Source organism: Sphaeramia orbicularis, chromosome 15 (assembly GCF_902148855.1).
Source record: "Sphaeramia orbicularis chromosome 15, fSphaOr1.1, whole genome shotgun sequence".
Classification (NCBI taxonomy): domain Eukaryota; kingdom Metazoa; phylum Chordata; class Actinopteri; order Kurtiformes; family Apogonidae; genus Sphaeramia; species Sphaeramia orbicularis.
Genome location: NC_043971.1, coordinates 51,359,366 through 51,385,505, shown reverse-complemented (window position 1 = coordinate 51,385,505; position 26,140 = coordinate 51,359,366). Strand labels below are relative to the sequence as shown.

Below are 26,140 nucleotides of genomic sequence, written 5' to 3'. Positions count from 1 at the left end.
ATATTATAATTAAAACATAACTTTAATATTACTTATGACAACTATATATGTGTATAGTTCAGATTGTAATATGCATTAGTTATTATTACTGATATTAGTACTAATATTAATATTTTCTAATGTGCTATTGTCTGTTGTTTTTTTCCACTACTGTTTTTATAGTTGTTACTATTTTTTGTTCCTTTTGTTTTATATTTCATATATTTATATTCAGTCTTTGTTGAACATTAATTTCCTGAGGCTCTGCTCAAGGGATAAATAAAGTTCTAATCTGATCTAATTGTAGCTGGTTTAATGAAAGATTTTGTTAATGTTTTTTTTTTCCAAATCCTCCTTAAACAGTCAGAAAACCTCTGAACATGACCCTGAGGAGGGTGTTATGGCGGTGTTATGTCGCCCCCTGATGGCGCCTCTGTGTCCTGCAGTGACCTCTGACCTCCACCAGGTGTCACTGTGATGCTGTTGAAGCCACAAACTCAGACTCAAACCTGTTAGAAAAAGGTTTATTTCAGTTCCTGGATGGAATTCATCCACTGACCGACACAACAGACATGAGATGACGTCATGCAAATCTGGTACAAAGTTCACATTAAATTATTATTTATCCCTTGAGCTTCATCCTGGGTTCATGTGCATCCGGGAAACCAGTAAACATGTTTGTGTTTGTATTTACAGTTCTATAAAAACAAAGGCAAAGGTGAGTGGGAAGCAGAACGCTGAGGTTCGATGCAGCTTTCAGCGGCGTTTTCAGCAGCGATACGATCATATACATGCATACGATCATATTCATGCATACGATTGTATACATGTATACATTTATATTCATGTATACGATCATATTCATGAATATGTATACATTTGTATTCATGTATACGTTCATATTCATGTATAAGATCATATCACATCAGTAGCCGCCATTGCGTTACACGCAGTCCACGCCCACGACGTTGTCCGGACACGTACAGGTGCGTCCGGTGGGTGTGGCTAAACATAGGCGGGTACAGCCCCCATTGTTGACGGAGCAGTAGTTTTGTCCTGAAGAAGAAAAAAAAAAGAGATGAAACAGACGTAAAACAAACAAATACAGAAAAAAAGAGTTCAAACCTCAGATTACAGCAAATATTTTATCATATATTTGTATTTTATTATAGATAGATATTTTATTAAACATATTGATATTTTGCTATATATATGTATATTTTATTATATACGTGTGTATTTTATTCTATGATTCAGTGTACAGTTGTATAGCGGTATAGACTTTTCCATTGAACTTCAAACTGTGTGAATATAAGTTGTGCATAAAAATTTGCTGAATGGAAAAACGATAATTCCACCAGATAATATTGGCTTATTTTAAGAAAACTTGACAAGTGCAATTTTCTGCACTGGCTTTAATTTGACTTTAACCCAATAATGAGTTAATTTTCTTCGTTTTCCTCAAGGGGCCTTCTGTGTTCAGTTCAGAAAATCCCAAACCTGCGTCACTATGGATGAACTCTGTCTGAACTTCTGTTTCAACTGTCAGTTTTTATCTGTGTTCTGTCCATTTTAAAGAACATATAAAAGTATATTTAGTACATGCAAACTCATGTTTGTGACAAATAGTTTGTTTCTAAATCAGGAGGAGAAACAGGAAGAACTCACTTTACCTTCTGTCAAACACAGATTCACTTCAACTTAAAGAAACTCCAGATGTGGGAGGCCACGCCCCAAACCCCCCTGCCCCGCCCACCCCCCCATCCCTGTCCTCCCCCAGATCCACATTCCGGGCCTTATCTGAGGAGGAGGACGAGGCCTGGAGCTGCTCTGGAACATTACTCACCCCAAAACAGGCCCAGGTCCAAGAGAGAAGACCCAGGGTTCTGGTTTGACTAAATATGAAAAACTGTGTGTGTGCGTGTGAGAGTGTGTGTGTGTGTGTGTGTTTGTGGGGGGGGTCAACACATATAAACCCCTCCCCTCCATCCATTATGCACATCACAAAGAAGAGCAATAACGTCAAAAATCCACTATTTTTTAAAAGCAAATGAAACTGAAATTCATGGATTAAGAAAAGAAATAATGTAAGTTTCTATAAAATGAACGTTTACAGATCGAAACTGAAAAGTACGAACTACAATAAAACACGTTTGATCAAATGGAGTGAATCTGTGGAACGGTTTAAAGAAAGATTAGAACAAAGAATGGTGTAGAGAAAGAATAAAAAAGAACAGTCTAGAGAAAGAACAGAAGAAAGAACAGTTTAAAGAATAGAAGAAAGAACAGTTTAGAAAAAGAATAGAACAAAGAACAGTTTAAAGAATAGAAGAAAGAACGGTTTAGAGAAAGAACAGAAGCAAGAACAGTTTAGAGAAAGAAGAGAGAATGGTTTAGAGAAAGAAGAGAATGGTTTAGAGAAAGAAGAGAATGGTTTAGAGAAAGAAGAGAAGAAAGAACAGTTTAGAGAAAGAGCAAAAGAAAGAACGGTTTAGAGAAAGAAGAGAAGAAAGAACAGTTTAGAGAAAGAAGAGAAGAAAGAACAGTTTAGAGAAAGAAGAGAAGAAAGAACAGTTTAGAGAAAGAAGAGAAGAAAGAACAGTTTAGAGAAAGAAGAGAAGAAAGAACAGTTTAGAGAAAGAAGAGAGAACGGTTTAGAGAAAGAAGAGAGAACAGTTTAGAGAAAGAATAGAAGAAAGAACAGTTTAGAGAAAGAAGAGAAGAAAGAATGGTTTAGAGAAAGAAGAGAAGAAAGAACAGTTTAGAGAAAGAAGAGAAGAAAGAACAGTTTAGAGAAAGAAGAGAATGGTTTAGAGAAAGAAGAGAGAATGGTTTAGAGAAAGAAGAAAGAACAGTTTAGAGAAAGAAGAGAGAATGGTTTAGAGAAAGAAGAGAAGAAAGAACGGTTTAGAGAAAGAAGAGAAGAAAGAATGGTTTAGAGAAAGAAGAGAAGAAAGAACAGTTTAGAGAAAGAAGAGAGAATGGTTTAGAGAAAGAAGAGAAGAAAGAACAGTTTAGAGAAAGAATAGAAGAAAGAACAGTTTAGAGAAAGAATAGAAGAAAGAACAGTTTAGAGAAAGAATAGAAGAGAGAACGGTTTAGAGAAAGAAGAGAGAACGGTTTAGAGAAAGAAGAGAGAACGGTTTAGAGAAAGAAGAGAGAACGGTTTAGAGAAAGAAGAGAAGAAAGAACAGTTTAGAGAAAGAAGAGAAGAAAGAACGGTTTAGAGAAAGAAGAGAAGAAAGAAAAGTTTAGAGAAAGAAGAGAACGGTTTAGAGAAAGAGAAGAAAGAACAGTTTAGAGAAAGAAGAGAGAATGGTTTAGAGAAAGAATAGAAGAAAGAACAGTTTAGAGAAAGAAGAGAGAATGGTTTAGAGAAAGAAGAGAGAATGGTTTAGAGAAAGAAGAGAAGAAAGAACAGTTTAGAGAAAGAAGAGAAGAAAGAACAGTTTAGAGAAAGAAGAGAGAACGGTTTAGAGAAAGAAGAAAGAACAGTTTAGAGAAAGAAGAAAGAACAGTTTAGAGAAAGAAGAGAAGAAAGAACACTTTAGAGAAAGAAGAGAGAATGGTTTAGAGAAAGAAGAGAAGAAAGAACAGTTTAGAGAAAGAATAGAAGAAAGAACAGTTTAGAGAAAGAATAGAAGAGAGAACGGTTTAGAGAAAGAAGAGAGAACGGTTTAGAGAAAGAAGAGAGAACGGTTTAGAGAAAGAAGAGAAGAAAGAACAGTTTAGAGAAAGAAGAGAAGAAAGAACGGTTTAGAGAAAGAAGAGAAGAAAGAAAAGTTTAGAGAAAGAAGAGAAGAAAGAAAAGTTTAGAGAAAGAAGAGAACGGTTTAGAGAAAGAGAAGAAAGAACAGTTTAAAGAATAGAAGAAAGAACAGTTTAGAGAAAGAAGAGAGAATGGTTTAGAGAAAGAAGAGAGAATGGTTTAGAGAAAGAAGAGAGAACGGTTTAGAGAAAGAAGAGAAGAAAGAACAGTTTAGAGAAAGAAGAGAAGAAAGAACAGTTTAGAGAAAGAAGAGAAGAAAGAAAAGTTTAGAGAAAGAATAGAAGAAAGAAAAGTTTAGAGAAAGAATAGAAGAGAGAACGGTTTAGAGAAAGAAGAGAGAACGGTTTAGAGAAAGAAGAGAGAAAGAACAGTTTAGAGAAAGAAGAGAAGAAAGAACAGTTTAGAGAAAGAAGAGAAGAAAGAACAGTTTAGAGAAAGAATAGAAGAAAGAAAAGTTTAGAGAAAGAAGAGAACGGTTTAGAGAAAGAAGAGAACGGTTTAGAGAAAGAAGAGAGAACGGTTTAGAGAAAGAAGAGAGAACAGTTTAGAGAAAGAAGAGAGAACAGTTTAGAGAAAGAAGAGAAGAAAGAACAGTTTAGAGAAAGAAGAGAAGAAAGAACAGTTTAGAGAAAGAAGAGAAGAAAGAACAGTTTAGAGAAAGAAGAGAAGAACAGTTTAGAGAAAGAAGAGAATGGTTTAGAGAAAGAAGAGAAGAAAGAACAGTTTAGAGAAAGAAGAGAAGAAAGAACAGTTTAGAGAAAGAAGAGAAGAAAGAACAGTTTAGAGAAAGAAGAGAAGAAAGAACAGTTTAGGGAAAGAAGAGAAGAAAGAACGGTTTAGAGAAAGAAGAGAAGAAAGAACAGTTTAGAGAAAGAAGAGAAGAAAGAACAGTTAGAGAAAGAAGAGAAGAAAGAACGGTTTAGAGAAAGAAGAGAAGAAAGAACGGTTTAGAGAAAGAAGAGAGAATGGTTTAGAGAAAGAAGAGAAGAAAGAACAGTTTAGAGAAAGAAGAGAAGAAAGAACAGTTAGAGAAAGAAGAGAAGAAAGAACAGTTTAGAGAAAGAAGAGAAGAAAGAACAGTTAGGGAAAGAGAGAAGAAGAACGGTTTAGAGAAAGAAGAGAAGAAAGAACAGTTTAGAGAAAGAAGAGAAGAAAGAACAGTTTAGAGAAAGAAGAGAATGGTTTAGAGAAAGAATAGAAGAAAGAACAGTTTAGAGAAAGAAAGAAAGAACAGTTCAGAGAAAGAAAAGAAAGAACAGTTTCGAAAAAGAAGAGAGAATGGTTTAGAGAAAGAGAGAAAGAAAGAACAGTTTAGAGAAAGAAGAGAGATGGTTTTAGAGAAAGAAGAGAAAAAGACCAGTTTAGAGAAAGAATAGAAGAAAGAACAGTTTAGAGAAAGAACAGAAGAAACAGTTTAGAGAAAGAAGAGAGAATGGTTTAGAGAAAGAACAGTTTAGAGAAAGAAAAGAAAGAACAGTTCAGAGAAAGAAGAGAGAATGGTTTAGAGAAAGAATAGAAGAAAGAACAGTTTAGAGAAAGAACAGAAGAAACAGTTTAGAGAAAGAAGAGAGAATGGTTTAGAGAAAGAACAGTTTAGAGAAAGAAAAGAAAGAACAGTTCAGAGAAAGAAGAGAGAATGGTTTAGAGAAAGAATAGAAGAAAGAACAGTTTAGAGAAAGAAGAGAGAATGGTTTAGAGAAAGAAGAGAAGAAAGAACGGTTTAGAGAAAGAAGAGAAGAAAGAACGGTTTAGAGAAAGAAGAGAAGAAAGAACAGTTTAGAGAAAGAAGAGAAGAAAGAACAGTTTAGAGAAAGAAGAGAAGAACAGTTTAGAGAAAGAAGAGAAGAACAGTTTAGAGAAAGAATAGAAGAAAGAATGGTTTAGAGAAAGGAGAGAATGGTTTAGAGAAAGAATAGAAGAAAGAACAGTTTAGAGAAAGAACAGAAGAAAGAACAGTTTAGAGAAAGAAGAGAGAACGGTTTAGAGAAAGAAGAGAGAACGGTTTAGAGAAAGAAGAGAGAACGGTTTAGAGAAAGAAGAGAAGAAAGAACTGTTAGAGAAAGAGAGAAGAAAGAACTGTTTAGAGAAAGAAGAGAAGAAAGAACGGTTTAGAGAAAGAAGAGAAGAAAGAACGGTTTAGAGAAAGAAGAAAGAACGGTTTAGAGAAAGAAGAAAGAACGGTTTAGAGAAAGAAGAAAGAACGGTTTAGAGAAAGAAGAGAAGAAAGAACTGTTTAGAGAAAGAAGAGAAGAAAGAACGGTTTAGAGAAAGAATAGAAGAAAGAACAGTTTAGAGAAAGAAGAGAAGAAAGAACAGTTTAGAGAAAGAAGAGAGAATGGTTTAGAGAAAGAAGAGAAGAAAGAACAGTTTAGAGAAAGAACAGAAGAAAGAACAGTTTAGAGAAAGAACAGAAGAAACAGTTTAGAGAAAGAAGAGAGAATGGTTTAGAGAAAGAACAGTTTAGAGAAAGAAAAGAAAGAACAGTTCAGAGAAAGAAGAGAATGGTTTAGAGAAAGAAGAGAAGAAAGAACGGTTTAGAGAAAGAAGAGAAGAAAGAACAGTTCAGAGAAAGAACAGAAGAACGGTTTAGAGAAAGAACAGAAGAACGGTTTAGAGAAAGAACAGAAGAAAGAACAGTTTAGAGAAAGAACAGAAGAAAGAACAGAAGAAAGAACAGTTTAGAGAAAGAACAGAAGAAAGAACAGTTTAGAGAAAGAACAGAAGAATGGTTTAGAGAAAGAGAAGAAAGAACAGTTCAGAGAGAGAAGAAAGAACGGTTTAGAGAAAGGAGAGAAGAAGAACAGTTCAGAGAAAGAAGAGAAGAAGAACAGTTCGAGAAAGAATAGAAGAAGAACGGTTTAGAGAAAAGAAGAGAAGAAAGAACGGTTTTAGAGAAAGAAGAGAAGAAAGAACGGTTTAGAGAAAGAAGAGAAGAAAGAACGGTTTAGAGAAAGAAGAAAGAACGGTTTAGAGAAAGAAGAGAAGAAAGAACGGTTTAGAGAAAGAAGAGAAGAAAGAACGGTTTAGAGAAAGAAGAGAAGAAAGAACGGTTTAGAGAAAGAAGAGAAGAAAGAACGGTTTAGAGAAAGAAGAGAAGAAAGAACGGTTTAGAGAAAGAAGAGAAGAAAGAACAGTTTAGGGAAAGAAGAGAAGAAAGAACAGTTTAGGGAAAGAACAGAAGAAAGAACAGTTTAGGGAAAGAACAGAAGAAAGAACAGTTTAGAGAAAGAAAAGAAAGAACAGTTCAGAGAAAGAAGAGAAGAAAGAACAGTTTAGAGAAAGAAGAGAAGAAAGAACAGTTTAGAGAAAGAATAGAAGAAAGAACGGTTTAGAGAAAGAAGAGAAGAAAGAACAGTTTAGAGAAAGAAGAGAGAATGGTTTAGAGAAAGAAGAGAAGAAAGAACAGTTTAGAGAAAGAAGAGAAGAAAGAACAGTTTAGAGAAAGAAGAGAAGAAAGAACAGTTTAGAGAAAGAATAGAAGAAAGAACGGTTTAGAGAAAGAAAAGAATTAACAGTTCAGAGAAAGAAAAGAAAGAACAGTTCAGAGAAAGAAGAGAAGAAAGAACGGTTTAGAGAAAGAAGAGAAGAAAGAACAGTTCAGAGAAAGAAGAGAAGAAAGAACGGTTTAGAGAAAGAAGAGAAGAAAGAACGGTTTAGAGAAAGAAGAGAAGAAAGAACGGTTTAGAGAAAGAAGAGAAGAAAGAACGGTTTAGAGAAAGAAGAGAAGAAAGAACGGTTTAGAGAAAGAAGAAAGAACGGTTTAGAGAAAGAAGAAAGAACGGTTTAGAGAAAGAAGAGAAGAAAGAACGGTTTAGAGAAAGAAGAGAAGAAAGAACGGTTTAGAGAAGAAGAGAAGAAAGAACGGTTTAGAGAAAGAAGAGAAGAAAGAACAGTTTAGGGAAGAAGAGAAGAAAGACAGTTTAGGGAAAGAACAGAAGAAAGAACAGTTAGGGAAAGAACAGAAGAAAGAACAGTTTAGAGAAAGAAAAGAAAGAACAGTTTAGAGAAAGAATAGAAGAAAGAACGGTTTAGAGAAAGAAGAGAAGAAAGAACAGTTTAGAGAAAGAAGAGAAGAAAGAACAGTTTAGAGAAAGAATAGAAGAAAGAACGGTTTAGAGAAAGAATAGAAGAAAGAACGGTTTAGAAAAAGAACAGAAGAAAGAACAGTTTAGAGAAAGAACAGAAGAAAGAACAGTTTAGAGAAAGAACAGAAGAAAGAACAGTTTAGAGAAAGAACAGAAGAAAGAACATTTAGAGAAAGAACAGAAAGACAGAACAGTTAGAGAAAGAATAGAAGAATGGTTTAGAGAAAAGAAGAGAAGAAAGAACAGTTTAGAGAAAGAAAAGAAAGAACAGTTAGAGAAAGAAGAGAAGAAAGAACAGTTTAGAGAAAGAAGAGAAGAAAGAACAGTTTAGAGAAAGAAGAGAAGAAAGAACGGTTTAGAGAAAGAAGAAAGAACGGTTTAGAGAAAGAAGAGAAGAAAGAACGGTTTAGAGAAAGAAGAAAGAACGGTTTAGAGAAAGAAGAGAAGAAAGAACAGTTTAGAGAAAGAAGAGAAGAAAGAACAGTTTAGAGAAAGAAGAGAAGAACAGTTTAGAGAAAGAAGAGAAGAACAGTTTAGAGAAAGAATAGAAGAAAGAATGGTTTAGAGAAAGGAGAGAATGGTTTAGAGAAAGAATAGAAGAAAGAACAGTTTAGAGAAAGAAGAGAAGAAAGAACAGTTTAGAGAAAGAAGAGAGAACGGTTTAGAGAAAGAAGAGAGAACGGTTTAGAGAAAGAAGAGAGAACGGTTTAGAGAAAGAAGAGAAGAAAGAACTGTTTAGAGAAAGAAGAGAAGAAAGAACTGTTTAGAGAAAGAAGAGAAGAAAGAACGGTTTAGAGAAAGAAGAGAAGAAAGAACGGTTTAGAGAAAGAAGAAAGAACGGTTTAGAGAAAGAAGAAAGAACGGTTTAGAGAAAGAAGAGAAGAAAGAACTGTTTAGAGAAAGAAGAGAAGAAAGAACGGTTTAGAGAAAGAATAGAAGAAAGAACAGTTTAGAGAAAGAATAGAAGAAAGAACAGTTTAGAGAAAAGAACAGAAGAAAGAACAGTTTAGAGAAAGAACAGAAGAAAGAACAGTTTAGAGAAAGAACAGAAGAAAGAACAGTTTAGAGAAAGAACAGAAGAAAGAACAGTTTAGAGAAAGAACAGAAGAAAGAACAGTTTAGAGAAAGAATAGAAGAATGGTTTAGAGAAAGAAGAGAAGAAAGAACAGTTTAGAGAAAGAAGAGAAGAAAGAACAGTTTAGAGAAAGAAGAGAAGAAAGAACAGTTTAGAGAAAGAAGAGAAGAAAGAACGGTTTAGAGAAAGAATAGAAGAAAGAACAGTTTAGAGAAAGAACAGTTTAGAGAAAGAAGAGAGAAAGGTTTAGAGAAAGAAGAGAAGAAAGAACAGTTTAGAGAAAGAATAGAAGAAAGAACAGTTTAGAGAAAGAACAGTTTAGAGAAAGAAGAGAGAAAGGTTTAGAGAAAGAAGAGAAGAAAGAACAGTTTAGAGAAAGAATAGAAGAATGGTTTAGAGAAAGAAGAGAAGAAAGAACAGTTCAGAGAAAGAAGAGAAGAAAGAACAGTTTAGAGAAAGAAGAGAAGAAAGAACAGTTTAGAGAAAGAAGAGAAGAAAGAAGGGTTTAGAGAAAGAAGAGAAGAAAGAAGGGTTTAGAGAAAGAAGAGAAGAACAGTTCAGAGAAAGAAGAGAAGAAAGAACGGTTTAGAGAAAGAAGAGAAGAAAGAACAGTTCAGAGAAAGAAGAGAAGAAAGAACGGTTTAGAGAAAGAAGAGAAGAAAGAACAGTTTAGAGAAAGAAGAGAAGAAAGAACAGTTTAGAGAAAGAAGAGAAGAAAGAACAGTTTAGAGAAAGAAGAGAAGAAAGAACAGTTTAGAGAAAGAACAGTTTAGAGAAAGAAGAGAGAAAGGTTTAGAGAAAGAAGAGAAGAAAGAACAGTTTAGAGAAAGAACAGTTTAGAGAAAGAAGAGAGAAAGGTTTAGAGAAAGAAGAGAAGAAGAACAGTTTAGAGAAAGAATAGAAGAATGGTTTAGAGAAAGAAGAGAAGAAAGAACAGTTCAGAGAAAGAAGAGAAGAAAGAACGGTTTAGAGAAAGAAGAGAAGAAAAGAACAGTTTAGAGAAAGAAGAGAAGAAAGAACAGTTTAGAGAAAGAAGAGAAGAAAGAACAGTTTAGAGAAAGAAGAGAAGAACAGTTCAGAGAAAGAAGAGAAGAAAGAACAGTTTAGAGAAAGAAAAGAAGAAAGAACGGTTTAGAGAAAGAAGAGAAGAAAGAACAGTTCAGAGAAAGAAGAGAAGAAAGAACAGTTTAGAGAAAGAAGAGAAGAACAGTTTAGAGAAAGAAGAGAAGAAGAATGGTTTAGAGAAAGAAGAGAAGAAAGATGGTTTAGAGAAAGGAGAGAATGGTTGAGAGAAGAATAGAAGAAAGAATGGTTTAGAGAAAGGAGAGAATGGTTTAGAGAAAGAATAGAAGAAAGAATGGTTTAGAGAAAGAAGAGAATGGTTTAGAGAAAGAATAGAAGAAAGAATGGTTTAGAGAAAGAAGAGAGAATGGTTTAGAGAAAGAAGAGAGAATGGTTTAGAGAAAGAAGAGAAGAAAGAACAGTTTAGAGAAAGAACAGAAGAAAGAACAGTTTAGAGAAAGAACAGAAGAAAGAACAGTTTAGAGAAAGAATAGAAGAATGGTTTAGAGAAAGAGAAGAAAGAACAGTTCAGAGAAAGAAGAGAAGAAAGAACGGTTTAGAGAAAGAAGAGAAGAAAGAACAGTTCAGAGAAAGAAGAGAAGAAAGAACGGTTTAGAGAAAGAAGAGAATAGACGGTTTAGAGAAGAATAGAAGAAGAACGGTTTAGAGAAAGAACAGAAGAAAAAGGGTTTAGAGAAGAAGAGAAGAAAGACAGTTCAGAGAAAGCACAGAAGAAGGTTTAGAGAAGAAGATAGAGAAAAAACATTCAGAGAAAGAAGAGAATAAAGACAGTTCAGAGACGAAGAGAAGAAAGAACAGTTCAGAGAAAGAATAGAAAAGAAGGGTTTAGAAAAGAAAAGAGAAAAACGTTCAAGAAGAGAGAAGAAAGAACAGTTCAGAGAAAGAAGAAGAAAGAACAGTTCAGATAGAAGAGAAGAAGAACGTTTAGAGAAAGAAGAGAAGAAAGAACAGTTTAGAAAGAATAGAAGAAAACGTTTTAGAGAAAGACAGTTTGAGAAAGAAGAGAAAGGTTTAGAGAAAGAAAGAAAAATTTAGAGCGAGAATAAAGAAGCATTTAGAGAAAGAAGAGAAGAAACAGTTTAGAGAAAGAGAGAAAAAACATTTAGAGAAAGAGAGAAGAAGGGTTTAGAGAAAAAGAGAAGAACTTCAGAGAAAGAAGAGAAGAAAGAACTTCAAGAAGAAGAGAAGAAAGAACAGTTCAGAGAAAAGAGAAGAAGAACGGTTTAGAGAAAGAAGAGAAGAAAGAACAGTTTAAAAAGAGAGAAAGACAGTTTAGAAAGAACATAGAAAGAACAGTTTAGAGAAAAGAGAAATGGTTTCAGAAGAAGAAAGAAGAACAGTTCAGAAAGAAGAAGAAAGAAAGAACGTTAGAAAAGAATAGAAGAATGGGTTTACCGAAAGAAGAGAAGAAAAGAACAGTTTAGAGAAAGAACAGAAGAAAAGACACAGTTTAGAGAAAGAACAGAAGAAAGAAACCGTTTAGAGAAAGAACAGTTTTAGAGAAAGAAGAGAGAAAGGTTTAGAGAAAGAAGAGAAGAAAGAACAGTTCAGAGAAAGAAGAGAAGAAAGAACGGTTTAGAGAAAGAAGAGAAGAAAGACCAGTTTAGAGAAAGAATAGAACAAAGAACGGTTTAGAGAAAGAAGAGAAGAAAGAACAGTTTAGAGAAAGAACAGAAGAAAGAACAGTTTAGAGAAAGAAGAGAAGAAAGAACAGTTTAGAGAAAGAATAGAAGAATGGTTTACAGAAAGAAGAGAAGAAAGAACAGTTTAGAGAAAGAAGAGAAGAAAAAATGAAAAAACAGCAACGGTTTAAAGTATTTAACGTTTATGTTAAAGATGAACTGACACTGATCAAATGAGAATTATTAGTATTATTTATTCATTCATTCATTTGTTTGTTTATTCATTCTATCTTTCATTCATTCGTTCATTAATTTGTTCATTCATTGGTTTGTTTGTTCATTCATTGGTTCATTTGTTCGTTCATTTGTTCGCTTGTTCATTCATTCATTTCTCTGACAGGGTCCAGAGGTCACACAGGTCATCATGGTCTAGTTTTACAGTCAAGGTCTGAGGACAAACCCAAGGGTCAAAGGTCAATGTCTAAATGGAGTCAAACTGAAAGTACTGCAGTACTGGTACTACAGAGGCAGTACTGTCAAACAAAGTACTGCAGTACTGTCAAACAGAGTACTGCAGTACTGGTACTACAGAGGCAGTACTGTCAAACAGAGTACTGCATTACTGGTACTACAGAGGCAGTACTGTCAAACAGAGTACTGCAGAGTCAGAGTTCAGTCTTTTTTTGTCACTGGGTAAAAATTCCATAAATACTTTCAACAAAGTGTGATTGAAGTGGAACTTGGAGTGGTTCCTCCTCCATAATAAACAGTGTTAAATTCCAACACTAACAGCCTTCGACCAAGTTAGTACAAAATACACACTGACACATTTCACATTTGAACTAGAACCAAAAAAATAATGAATATGAACCAATGTTTCATGTTTAATTTTCCTGTTGAACGTGTTTAAGGTTTTACATCATATTTTACAGTCAGTGGAAAAAGGTTTGAGACACTCTAAAAACTGGACATAATCTCAAATATTATCATAAAATATTTGTGTAAAACTCCTTTGTGTTTCTTTGGCTACATTCACACAGCAAGTGGGGTAAAGAATCAAACTAAATCGTTGTCAGTTTCATCATGTGTCCTGGATGTGTTTCATTTTCTGCTGAAACATCCACTTTGGACTTGGATGGAACTGAGCATGTGCAGAAGGATCAGAGAAGGAGAAGGAGAAGGAGAAGGAGAAGGAGGAGGAGAAGGAGGAGGAGAAGGAGGAGGAGAAGGAGGAGGAGAAGGAGGAGGAGAAGGGGTGGCCATGGCTCAGAAGGTAGAGCAGGTCGTCCAATAAACAAAGGGTTGGTGGTTTGAATCCCGCTCTGTCCCAGTCATGTGCTGTTGTGTCCTTGGGCAAGACACTTCACCCACCTTGCCTCCAGTGTCACTCACACTGGTGTATGAATGCATATGAATGTTTGGTGGTGGTCAGAGGGGCTGTTTGGCACCAATTGTCAGCCAAACAAATGTACAAAAATAATGATCATGGGTCACTAATGTAAAGTGCTTTAGGTTCATGTGGGTTTAATGGAACCACAGTGGGCCCAGGTCAGTGACTGTGGAAGGGTTCTGAACAGAATAAACCACAGACGCATGAGGGGAACTACTACTTTTATACACCACTTGTAATGATCGCCTCCCTGTGTACTGCTGCTGTAAATGCTTTTGATTATTATGGTGACGCACACTGACGTGAGGAAGTAACCCGTACACCTCGAGGTCAGATACGATTTGCTAACTGTACAATACGCTGGTTTTGTTCTAGGTGTTCTCAAAACCCTTTATTTACTTTTTCCAAAACAGAAGTGTGCTTATGCAACATGTGAAGAATGTCTGCACTTGCCTGCAAATATTAAACGTGCAGTGTGACAGTAAAGAGCCGTTTCCAGTCAATATTTTCAACTCCTCTGACTAGCGAAGGCTGCTCTGACCACTACACACTGTGAGAGTCACGGATACAAAGCCTCTGGAAACGCTCCAGTTTTATCTGTTATGACAAATTCAGGTTCTAAACCCAGTCAGTAAAAAAGCAGTAGAAGAAGAAATGTGCAGTAAAGGGACATGCTCAGTAGGCGTGTGCGCCCCTCGGCCTGATGGGAGTTTGTTTACCTGACGGACACTGCGACAGCGCCGCGGTGATGCCGTACAGTTTGGTTCGTTTCTGAGGCTGGAACTCGTCTGATTCTCTGCCAGCGTAACGGTCCACAGCGACCACGGCGTCCCTGTGCGAAAAAAAACAGACCACATTTAGTCAACGGGTAATCTGAACAACGGGTTTAACCAGGGATAACCAGGGTCAACCAGTGTTCACCAGATTTAAGCAGGTTTAACCAGTGTTAACCAGGGTTAATCACGTTGAACCAAGTTTAACCAGATTTACCCACATTTAGCCTCCTTTGACCAGGTTTAACCCATATGCTGAGGAGTATTTAACTCATTTATCTTCATTTTGTTCCTTATTTTACTCATTTTCGTTTTAGTTTTGATACTTATTTTCTTCATTTTGTTGCATATTTTCTTCAGTTTGTTCTTTGTTCATTTTTGTTCTTTTTTTTAGTTTTTGTTCCCTCCTGCTCATTTTGTTCATTTCCGTTCACTTCTGTTACATTTTATTAGTTTAAGCTGTTGAATATTTTCTTTTGTTTTTCCTCAGTTTTTCTCATTTGATCTTTTAATTATTTTTTTTCTTCATTTCTACTAGTTTATTAATTTATTTATTTTGTTCTTTTTTGTTACTTTTTGTTTATTTGAGCTCATTTTGTTGAATGTTTTGTCAGTTTCTGTTCATTTTTGTTGGTTTTGATGCTTATTTTATTCACTCTGTTACTTGTTTTATGCTTCTTTGTTCATTTTTGTTCATCTTTTTGGATGTTTTCATTTATTATTCCGTCACATATTTTATTCACTTTTTCTTCATTTTGTAACTAATTCTCTATTCTTTGGCTGTTTTTCCCAACTTCCTGTCCATTTCATTGATTATTTTGTGTATTTCTGGTCTATTTTATGCTAAATCTAAATGTTTTTCTTCATTTCATTAACATGTCTCACACCATCATCCTCCTGGTCTTGTTTGGACCTGGTCTAAGCTGTAGTCCAGACCGGTCCCTGGTCCAGGCCGTCCTGGTCTGCATGTGACCCGGTTCTCGGAGGTGGACTGGCTCCCCTCCCCCACCTCCAGACCCTGAAGGTCACTGCAGACACTCAGGCTGAGAAATTGCAAGCAGCTGCCAGTTCTTCAGATTCTTCCTGACGCTGTGTATGGACTTAAACAGACGCTCCCATTACCCCCCCATACTCCCCAACAACCAAACCCCCCCTTTGTCAGGGCCTGACGGATCTCCAGGACATGAGAAGAAAGCTGGACTGTGAGAGAACATCAAGGTCCTGAAATGTGAGGAGCTGTTTGACCTTTGACCTCTGCTCTCCTTCCTCTGGATTCTCACACGGTTCAATGTACGGACGATATTTCAGTGTCAGTGAACGCCACATTCCAAATACGTCATGATTTCATCCGTCGTTGATGGTGGAAAACATCCACACACGCTTTAGTCTAAAACTGATCTGAAAAAGAGACAATAAAATAATATATGTGTTCTGGCTGTTGTGACCATATTTAGACAAAAGGGGTGGAGCTCTAGATATTATAGCTCAGATGATGTCATGACGGGCAACCATTGTCTATAAAACAAACTGAGGAATCTGAATTTACTGATTAACGTTTTGACTCAGACGTTTGTCTCATAATCGTCCCGTTGGTTTTTTTCCAATCATTAGGTTCAGAACGTCATTGTTTCCTTAAATGCAGATGATTTCAGTGACACCTCCCACCATATTTTATATTCGACTTCCTGTTTTATATCTACGGTTAGCGCTGTCTGCATGGGTTCACATACGAGCTAATGCTAAAAGCTAATGCACTGAGTCTGAGGGAAATACAACTGAAATCATATTATGTTTTCTTTAATCACTTGTTAAACTCAACTATGATCAAACTGTTTGTCAGGAAACAAATTAGACTAAAAATACTGTTAAAAATATTTCTATTTATTTAAAAAAAAAAAAAAAAGGATTAGCAGTGAGATAATTACCAGATGAACCCGTCAAAATAAAACAAATGAAACAAGAAAAAGTCCTGAAAAATAATTAAGTTATTATTTTTTAGAGAGAGGTTAAGTGTAAGTTGATCCCCTAGTGGCCATCAGCGGTATTACAGCCAAGGTCATAAAGTTACTGATTTTCTACATAAATGTCATTTATTTGCCAATAAATGTCTTTGAAACTTTGAGTTTTTCTTCAAAGTACCTCAAAGATGTGGGAAAAACCTATAAAATATGAATCAGCACAAACTGTAAAAACCAAACTTGTGTCTCGACTGTGAACTTTAACAAACTAAATGAACAGAACCCACATCCAGAACCTTTGGCCTTAAACCACAAATAACTGTGGTTTATATGTTTCAGGTCACATGGTTTCCATTGTTTTCATTGTCATCACGATAGAAATTATATCATGATGACAATGATCATTTTGGTTTGATGGTTTTATGATCCAGTCCTGGTGCAGATTTACCAACAGTTGAAAACTTTACAGTTACGTTGAATAAAAAAGATGAACAAGAGGAAGAAGAAGAAGGAGGAGGAGGAGAAGAAACAGAAGAAAAAGAAACAGAAGAAGCAGAAGAAGACCGACTAGTAGTATTAGTTTACTAGTAGGTTGTTCCAGACCTCCTCCAGTCAGTGTAGTATTAGTCGTAGTAGTAGTGGTATTAGTATTAGTAGTAGTAGTAGTAGTATTAGTATTAGTAGTAGTAGTACTTCAATAGTATGTTGTTCCAGACCTCCTCCAGTCAGTGTAGAAGTAGTAGTATTAGTACTATTAGTATTAGTACTTCAGTAGTACATTGTTTCAGACCTTCTCCAGTCGGTGTAGTAGATGTTTTTTCCAAACGCTGTGATTCCAAACGGGTACTGGATCCCCTCCAGAACCTGTCGTCGGTCTCCTCTTCCTGGGTTCATACATTCCATCTTATGTGTCCCTGCAGACAGAGGATGGACCGCCGTTAAACACCACCTGATAACCACCACCCATTAACCACCTCCACCCATTAACCAGCTCCACCCTGTTAATCACCAACCACCACCCCTTAACCACCACCACCACCACCCGTTAACCACCACCCATTAACCACCACCACCACCCATTAACCACCTCCACCCCGTTAATCACCAACCACCACCCATTAACCACCACCACCACCTATTAACCACCAACCGTTAACCACCACCACTACCTGTTAACAATGACCCCCACCGTCCGTTAACAACCAGCTGTTAACAACCACCACCACTCGTTAACCACCACCCGTTAACCACCACCACCACCCACTGACAACGACCACCACTGCCTGTTAACCACTGCCACCCATTAACCACCACCACCACCTGTTGACAACGACCACCACCGCCTGTTAACCACTACCATCCATTAACCACCACCACCACCACCCATTGACCACCACCCATTAACCACTACCACTACCCATTAACCATCACCACCCATTGACCACCACCACCTGTTAACCACCATCACCACCCCTCAACCATCATCACCCATTAATCATCACCACCCAATGACCACCACCACCACCTGTTAACCCCCCCACCCCTTAGCCACCACCCGTTAACCACCACCACACGTTAACCACCACCCCGTTAACCACCTCCACCCCGTTAACCACCTCCACCTCGTTAACCACCTCCACCCCGTTAACCACCTCCACCCCGTTAACCACCTCCACCCCATTAACCACCACGCCGTTAACCACCTCCACCCCGTTAACCACCACCACCCCATTACCCACCACCCCGTTAACCACCTCCACCCCGTTAGCCACCTCCACCCCGTTAGCCACCTCCACCCCGTTAGCCACCTCCACCCCGTTAGCCACCTCCACCCCGTTAGCCACCTCCACCCCGTTAACCACCCCACTGCCCACCGGTCCTGAACCCAGACCCACCTGCATCGGCCCAGCATAGCAGAGAGCTCTGGGGGTCAAAGGTCAGACCATTGGGCAGACCCAGGTCGTCCTTCACCAGGACCCGTCGACTCGATCCATCCATGTACGACGTCTCGATCTTAGGGGCGTCTCGGTTCCAGTCGGCCCAGTAAAGGTTCCTGAGGACGGGACGAGACGTTACGTCCAACACAAGACTCTTTCTACGACAGTGTTTTATTCTGTCCACATTTTTAATTTAAGGTAAGACTTTAATCAAGAATTTAAAATCACAAAGAAGAACAAAGAAGAAGAAGAGCCTAGTCCCATACTCACTAGTACTCAAACCACTGTGAGAACACTGTAAAAAATGAAGTAAAATACTCCAGAGTATTCAAATAAAATAAAAACCTAAATAAATCCATGGGGGTCTGGGTTTAACCAACTCCTCTGAGGGTAACATGTTCTACTTTGTACCCATTGGGGGGGTCTGCGATGATGGCTCTGGGGTTGACCAGGTCCGAGTCCACGATGACACGGCGCTGAGTTCCCTCCAGAGACGCCACCTCAATCCGGTCCTTCACGGAGTCGGTCCAGAACATGGTCCGGCTCAGGTGGTCGACGGTGATGCCTTCAGGACTGTCCAGTTCTGAGGACATAATGAGTCCACTGTGATGCGTTTACATGCACCTCAGAAACAGGATAATCCCTAAACCCTGGTTTAGACGTTTCAGTCCGTTATCGGATTAAAAAGTGACGTAGAATCCAACTTCCTGTTATTGTCTTCTACATCACTTCTGTTTTCAACATTTTTAATAGTTTTTCCACATGTTCAGATGTAACAGAATTAAATAAATCAGATGAACCTGTTTACATGCATGAAGACATGGGAGGACCGGGACAAATCCAGGTGGGTTAATCTGATTTATTCTAATCAGATTAATGCTGTTATCCAATCGAACAGACCAGATTAGACTGTTTACATGATCCGTTTCATGACCTGTAGACCTACATCTGAAATTACATTCATATAAGCATATAAATGATGGGACCTCAGACGATGCCCTGAGGGATCCCATTCTCAATTGAATGAAACACAGATTTATGATCAATAACAATCTTAGAATTCCAGAAATTGGAAACTGATCAGAGTATTAGTGCGGATGGAAACGGACTCAGAGACACATTGAGCCATATTCAAATTATTATTATTATTATTATTATTATTATTATTATTATTATTATTATTATTATTATTATTATTATTAATATTAATATTAATATTATTATTACTACAATAAAAACAGCCCAGATTTAGTCAACGGTTAATCTGAACAATGGGTTTAACCAGGTTTAACCTATATTCTGAGGAGTATTCATTTGTTCTTTATTTTACTCATTTTTGTTCAGTTTTGTGCTTATTTTCTATATTTTGTTGCATATTTTGTTCAGATTTTTTTTTTTAAATTTTCATTCTTTTTTGTTACTTCCTGTTCATCTTGTTAATTTCCATTCACTTCATTCATTAGTTTTATTTGTTGAACATTATCATTAGTTTTTCTTCAGTTTGTTTCTGATTTCATTGTTGGTGTTTTTTATTTCTATTAATTTCTACCTATTTATTTATTGGTGTGCTCTTTTTTGTTGTTTATTTGAGCTCACTTTCTTGAATATTTTGTCAGTTTATGTTAATTTTTGTTGGTGTCGATGCTTCTTTTATTCACTGTTGTTTTCTGCTTTGTTCATTTTTGTCTCATTTTTCTGTTCATTTTTGGAGGAAACATGTAGAATTCTCCTCAGATCTTCATAGTTGCTGGTTTTCAGTTACTCTTCAGTGGTGAACCGAGTGCAGACGTCATCACGTGTCGGTTGCCGTGACGCCTCATCGTACCTGTTGTGATGACGGCGGTGGGCTCTCCTCCCTGGATACTGGCTCTGCTGATGGACGGAGACGTGATCTCTGTCCAGTAAACCATCTTGTCCACACAGTCGTAGGCCACGCCGATGATCACCTTCTCCTGTGGAGAGGTCAGAGCGCTGCTGAAACGCCGGCGGTCGCAGATAAAAACACACCACATCTGTTTCCGACATGAACGTCTAGACATAAATCCAAACCAGCAGCTGCTTCGGAGATCAGCGAAACAACAAATGCAGACTACGATTCCAAACATGCCGGACTGATGGTAGTAATTAGCCTGAGTGTCCACATGTGCGTCCAATAAAGAGGCAGATGTGGAAACGGCAAAACGACGACGCAATCTAATCTGTATCCAGGGACCCGAGTGGAATGAGCTGATGTTGAAACACACCAACACATACTCTGGGGTCAGTTCGCAGGGTTTTCACTCCTGGAATTTGTAGAAAAACCACTTGAGCCTGAGATGAACTCGGAGTTGTTATTTCCCCAAACTACACAGCGGCAGTGTTGACTAGAAAAACCATTTCCCTAAAATTTCATCAAAATCCTTCCATAACTTAAGTTTTATTGCTAACAGACAGACAAACAAAAAATCCACCCCCACCACCCCTGATCACCACCAAAATTTAATCATCTGTTCCTTGTGCCAGTATCAACATTTCGTGAAAATTTCATCAAATCCTTCCATAACTTTTTGAGTTATCTTGCTAACAGACAGACAAACAAACAAACCCCGATGAAAACATAACCTCTGCCATTCCTTGCCAGAAGTAATAAACAAACAAACAAGCAAACACTAAATATATGATCACAACCAGAATTTTCAGTGTAATTTTCAGGAGAAATGTTCAGTTATTATTCCTGATTTTTACCTCCGCCAGGAAGTATTGTGATCACTTTGCTTTGTGTGTTTGTTTGCCTGTTTGGTTGTTTGGTTGTTAGCAACTTTCTGCTCTGTTTTCATGTTGAAGAGCTTCTCCCTGACACAAACACAAAAACATTCATTAAACGTCTCCTCATATTAACTCCATCTGTCAGAAACTCATTAAAAAGACTGAAATAAACCATCGATGGCAGATCCAGAGGAAAGCTCAGAGCTTTGCCTTGGAATTTTAGGGACAAATTACATCTGTAGACATGAAGTTCAATCAAATTCCTGACTTTCATATAAAAAAATCCACATGCATGTTTGATCTGGGAAATAAATGGATAATTATCATGATTATAAAGTACATTTTCTCTTCTTTTAGGGTATGTTTTGTCAATTAAAGTTATAAGTCACATAAAATCACCATTTATGTTTTCACTGATTCACCTTTTTTTATGTTGTCTTCATCTAATTACCATGTTTTACAATGTTTTGATCTGGTTTTATTTAATCATTTCTATGTTGTTTTATCCCGTTGCATCTTTCATTAGTGCTTTAAAACCACAGAACCAAAAATCAGGAATAATAACTGAACATTTATCCTGAAAATTACAATGGAAATTCTGATTGATCGTATTTTTAGTGTTTTTTGTTTATTACCTCCGCCAAGGAACAGCAGAGGTAATGTTTTCATCGGGGTTTGTCTGTTTGTTTGTTTGTTTGGAAGATAACTCAAAAAGTTATGGATGGATTTGGATGAAATTTTCAGGAAATGTTGATACTGGCACAAGGAACAAATTATTAAATTTTGGTGGTGATGGGAGGGGGGAATATTGCAATAAAATCAAACAAAAAAAGAATTATATAAAAAGAAAAGAAGAAACGGAGTGGGATGAATTTTAACCTATAATCCCCCCCCTTACTCCATCCTTCACCTACCTTAAACTCCTCTGTCAGATCCCATAAGCAACTCAAAAATCCTTACATATCAGACTAAATTCTGACTGCATAAAACACAAAACTGCTGTAAATATCAAGCATAGGCTGTCCATTTCACAGCAGCATTTCACATTAAAATAAACTCTGTCCATTTCATAACAATAATGCACATAAATAAACTGTCATTTCTTAGCAGTAATATACTTATCAAAAATAAACTGTCCAATTCATAACCATACCCGTATAAAAACCAAAAAATATACTCCAGTGCGGATAAACTAAAAAAAATTCCAACTTTTCGCTTATAGTTTATAAATGCGCTTACGGGCAGATGTAGAAGAGGTTTGGCGTCATCTTTTTTCATGTCGTAACCTTCCAGCGGGACGTGTTCAATCCGTCCGCTCTGAGCGTACAGCAGGTGTGTCCCCGGGGGCAGGGGGTGGACATCGGGACGAGGGGTGGGTCCGATGGGGGGTGGAACGCCGCCGTGGTCGATACCTGCCAGAGACGAAACACAGTCCAAGTCTATTTCAGTCAGAGGCGTTCCACAGGGCTCTATCCTCAATCCACTACTGTTTACATTATATGTTAAAAACACAGACAGCACTGATCGTTACTTCTACGCCTAAGATACTGGAGCTAAAGTTACTCTGAACCACAAAAAAAATACACAAAGTAAACCACTGTATTGTTCAGTTCCTTCCTTTTAGTACCGGATGTACAATATAATCAAAATATTCATGTCAGTCCCTACTGTTAATTAGTGCGATAAATGTAAAATTAATATTTCTTTACAGTTCTTTATGATTAATAATTATTTGTAAAGGCCACAACAACATGAGAACAAAGTAAAAGACACAACAAGATAAAAATAAACCCAAAAGAACTAACAAGAATGAAAACATAAAGCGCTAAATGAGACGGAAACTAAGTAAAATACGTACGGAGATGAAAATTAATGCAAAAGATATAACACGAAAAAAACTAAAGGATATAATGAGACAAAAAATCTCAGACAGTCGCTGTCATGTTCTCCAAAGTCCATAAATCAAGACTCCAGTGTTTCCTTTTATTTACTCACACATGGGTCTGGTTCCGGGTCCGGACCGGGTCCCGGGGATCTCGCGTCCGTTGGGGTCCACGCACCAGCACTGGCCGATGCTGCCGTGACACTGGGTCGGCTCGTAGGCGCCGTTCTCGTCGCAGGTGGGGATGTACTGACCGACAGGGGGGTAAGGGGGGCGGGGCCCTCGAATGCTGATCTCCGTGGTTCCCAGGAGGCGGTCCCTGTGGGCCTCGCACTGGGTCTTTGTCTTCTCTGAGACCAGAACCAGAACCATCAGATACTTATGCTATTTTTATTAGTACAATACAATCTCCTCCGGTTAAGGAGCAGGAAAAGAGCAAAAGAACAGAAAAACAAATGAAAAGAACAGCCTGTGTTAGTTTCAGGATATTTAAGGTCCCTTAACAGATACATTTGTCTCTGAATGTCAGCCATTTTCCCCAGTTTTTCATAAAGAGATTTTCTTTTAAATTCAGTTCATATGTAAGCTGTTCCATGACAAGTATATGATCTATGATCGAAAGCCATCGTTTATAAGACGGAGCATCAGTCTGAAACCAGTTCTTTGTTATGGCCTTCTTCCCGGCCACCAGGAGGATCTTGACAAGATATCTGTCTTCTTTATGCACTGATTCTTCTAAATGTCCGAGGTACAGAACAAGACAAGAATTTGGGATTGCATATCCCAACACATGACAGAGAGCTGAGTGAACCTTCCCCCAGAAGGGCTGAATATTTGAGCATTTCCAAAACATGTGTGTGGGATCTGAATCCATGTGATTACAAAGTCTCCAACATGGCTGTTGAGTATTCATTTGTTTACTTTTAATTTTAGGTGTGATGAAATAACAAATTAGATTTTTCCAATTAAATCCTCTCCATTTAGGTGACTGTAGGCACCATGCTTTTAGTTTGCCCTTGTACAGGTTTCATTTCCTTGTATTCATACTTTCATGTTGAATATGTTTCTTCTTTCTGACAGTTGGCCTTTTGTGTATTCTAGTATTTGTGTGTAGTTTTGTATATTGTCAGTATTTTTCAGCATAATTTTGTGATATTTTTATGTACAGTTTTTCAGAACTGCCCTCTCTATTTAACTTTTCTTAAAGGTGCAGTAGGAGATCCAGGAAAAATGGTTCGAGCAGCTACATTTTGAAAACACACAACTGAAAAGTCCAGACCCTTTTCTTCAAACTTTCCCCCCGAAGCCTTGGGGGGAAACCACCATACTTGGTGATAAAGTTTATTCTGATTCAGACTTTTGCTTTGAGTTTTCAACTTAAGTATATTCAACATAAGTAACTGAATAAGGGAGTGAAAATCAACAATGTGTATAAGAAGAAAACAAATAATTAAATACACAGAGAGCCATAGATGAATAAATGAACCGTATAGAACTCAATAATAATAAATATAATTCCCATGACAGATACAGTTAATCAGTAGTTAAACCATGTGACTCACCTGAGCTGCAGTAGACGCCGTCGCCATAGTAACCCGGTCTGCACTGACAGGTGTACGAGCCCTGAGTGTTGTAACAGATGGCGTCCTGATGACACCGACCCGGTTGGCACTCATCCACGTCTACGGGAAACAGAACAAAGGTTAAATACGTCTATGGCAGTAAAATAATAACATAATAACTGATAAATAACCACAACTACAAACATTCTTATATGTTTTCCAGTGAAAAAAAGTAAAATTACATGATTTTTCACTTTTTCACTCGTCATCCACACTCATCAACTCACAAACTTTATAAAAAAAAAAAAAAAAAAAAGAGCAAAAATGAACCAAATGCTCCATAAAATGGGCAAATATTCACAAAAAAAAAGGAACAAAATAAATAAATTGAAGAAAAAATGAACACAAAGCTCCATAAAATAAACAAAATATTCAATAAGACAAAAAAAAAAAAAGACAGAGACTTTCTAAATTCTTCTGTTTTAGTTTCCAAACGTCCACATTCACATCCTCCGTCTGACTGGCTCTCATCAATACATAACCTCCCCTGATTGGTTGAGCCCCTGTCACATGACCAGAAACCGCTGCCAAGCTGTTAATTCAACAGTTGTTTTTTACAGCTGTTTTACAGTTAAATTCTGCTTCTGTTGTTTCTATTATCAGAGTAGTGTGCTCTGAGCCCCGTATCCGCCGGCGGCGTCTGGTCATGTGACGTTTGATTCATTCATTCATTGGCTGCTTCTGGGGTTATTTCTGAAACCATCCTGGGTGAAGATGAGGTTTTTTTTCTAAACCACTGAGGTGAAAACTCTGAGGTCACGTTACAGACGAGTGGATCTGATTCAGGACCAGATATGGAATTGTCTCAGATCCAGAAAAAAAAACAGCAGATCCGGGTCCACATCAGTCTTGGTCCACTGGTCCTGGACTGTGGGCGTGGCCTATGTGACGTCCTTTTATGGTCAAAGAAGTGGGTCAATGTTAACGCCATCAAACAGAGAACGGAAACTATGAACCCGATCCGACCGGGCCAGAGGAATCCATCTGCTGTTCATGTTCAGTCACTATAGGTGTGTTATGTAACCAGCCCCCCACCACCACCACATCCTGAACCCCCCCACCCCCATCCAGATGGTTTCAACATCACCACATCCATGGTGAGGATTTAACCCTCTCAGTTCAAGGATTTTCCTCTAAACACTTCATATCTACATGTTTTAATAATTAGACCAGGCCAAACCAGGCCAAACTAGGCCCATGTAGACCAAGACGAGGCTCACGGTCATGTGGGACGACTCGACCAATGAGACGCAGACGTTTATATTTAAGGTCTGTGAAAGTTAAACACAGTAAATCACTGATGTAAAACTTCAGAACACTAAATCTCAGTTTTTCCTCCTGATGATGAAATAAAAACAGAAAATAAAGTTCAAGAAGAATGAACTGATGTAACATGAAACCTAAACAAACAAAATTAATAAAAAGTGAACAAAATAATAAATAAAACAAACAAAAATGAATAAAAAAATAAATAATACGATCAACGAAATGAACAAATAGAGAAAAAAATTTAAAGTCAATACATAAAACTGTCACAAATGCCACAAAGAAATATTAAGAAATGAACAGAATAATAAATAAAATGAACAAAATAAAAGAGAAAATGAGTAAAAATGTAGAAAATGTTCAACTGGTGTGAATATTTTGGTCAGTTTGTGTCTCATTTTCATTTTCCTCTGGAACATTCCTAAAGTCCCTGCTGGTCTTGTGGTGGTTCATTGTATCTGCATGTGGACCACGGTGGGACCTGGTTTGACTCGAATCCTCTTGGATCCACTCAGACCTTCTGCAGCTGCTGCTTTGATATGTTTCTGTTTCTGGAAACTGCAGCTGATTCTTACAAATGTGTATTTCCAGTGAGTTGCATCATGTCCATCCTGTCCAGGTTCATGTGTGGAGGCGGAGCTGTTTACCTTGGCAGACACGCCCATCACCAACGAACCCTGGGAGGCACGAACAGATGTAGGCGGAGCCTCCGGTGTAGGTGCACTGAGCGCGCTCAGGAATGTCACATGTGTGGGTTCCCTCTTCACATGGGTCGATAGGACCATCGACCGCTGGAAAAAGAAGAAGGAGAAGAAAGAGGAGAAGAAGAAGAAGAGGAAGAAGAAGAAGGAGGAGGAGGAGAAGGAGGAAGGAGGAAGAAGAGAAGGAGGAGAAGGAGGAGAAGGACGGGGAGGAGGAGAAGAAAAAGAGGGAGAATATTGTAAACAGTGTAAA

General features: G+C 37.5%; 1 protein-coding gene across 2 annotated transcripts in view; it reads right to left on the bottom strand.

The window, feature by feature from the left end:
- Positions 1-487: 487 nt before the first annotated feature.
- The window catches only part of LOC115433794 (nidogen-1), a 49,099-nt gene continuing 23,446 nt past the window's right edge, over positions 488-26,140 (bottom strand). The window contains exons 11-21 of one of the 2 annotated variants that reach the window (XR_003937425.1): positions 25,834-25,977; positions 23,861-23,980; positions 22,412-22,648; positions 21,656-21,828; positions 19,497-19,623; positions 18,083-18,254; positions 17,630-17,787; positions 16,525-16,648; positions 13,723-13,835; positions 869-1,035; positions 488-826 (exon numbers count right to left, since the gene is read on the bottom strand). Coding sequence is in view for 1 of the 2 variants with exons in the window: in XM_030155298.1 (XP_030011158.1) it covers positions 923-1,035; positions 13,723-13,835; positions 16,525-16,648; positions 17,630-17,787; positions 18,083-18,254; positions 19,497-19,623; positions 21,656-21,828; positions 22,412-22,648; positions 23,861-23,980; positions 25,834-25,977 (1,481 nt within the window). In the remaining variant the exon portion in view is untranslated. Of the gene's footprint in view, positions 1,036-13,722; positions 13,836-16,524; positions 16,649-17,629; positions 17,788-18,082; positions 18,255-19,496; positions 19,624-21,655; positions 21,829-22,411; positions 22,649-23,860; positions 23,981-25,833; positions 25,978-26,140 lie in introns of both variants that reach the window. The other variant, XM_030155298.1, reaches the window with a different exon arrangement.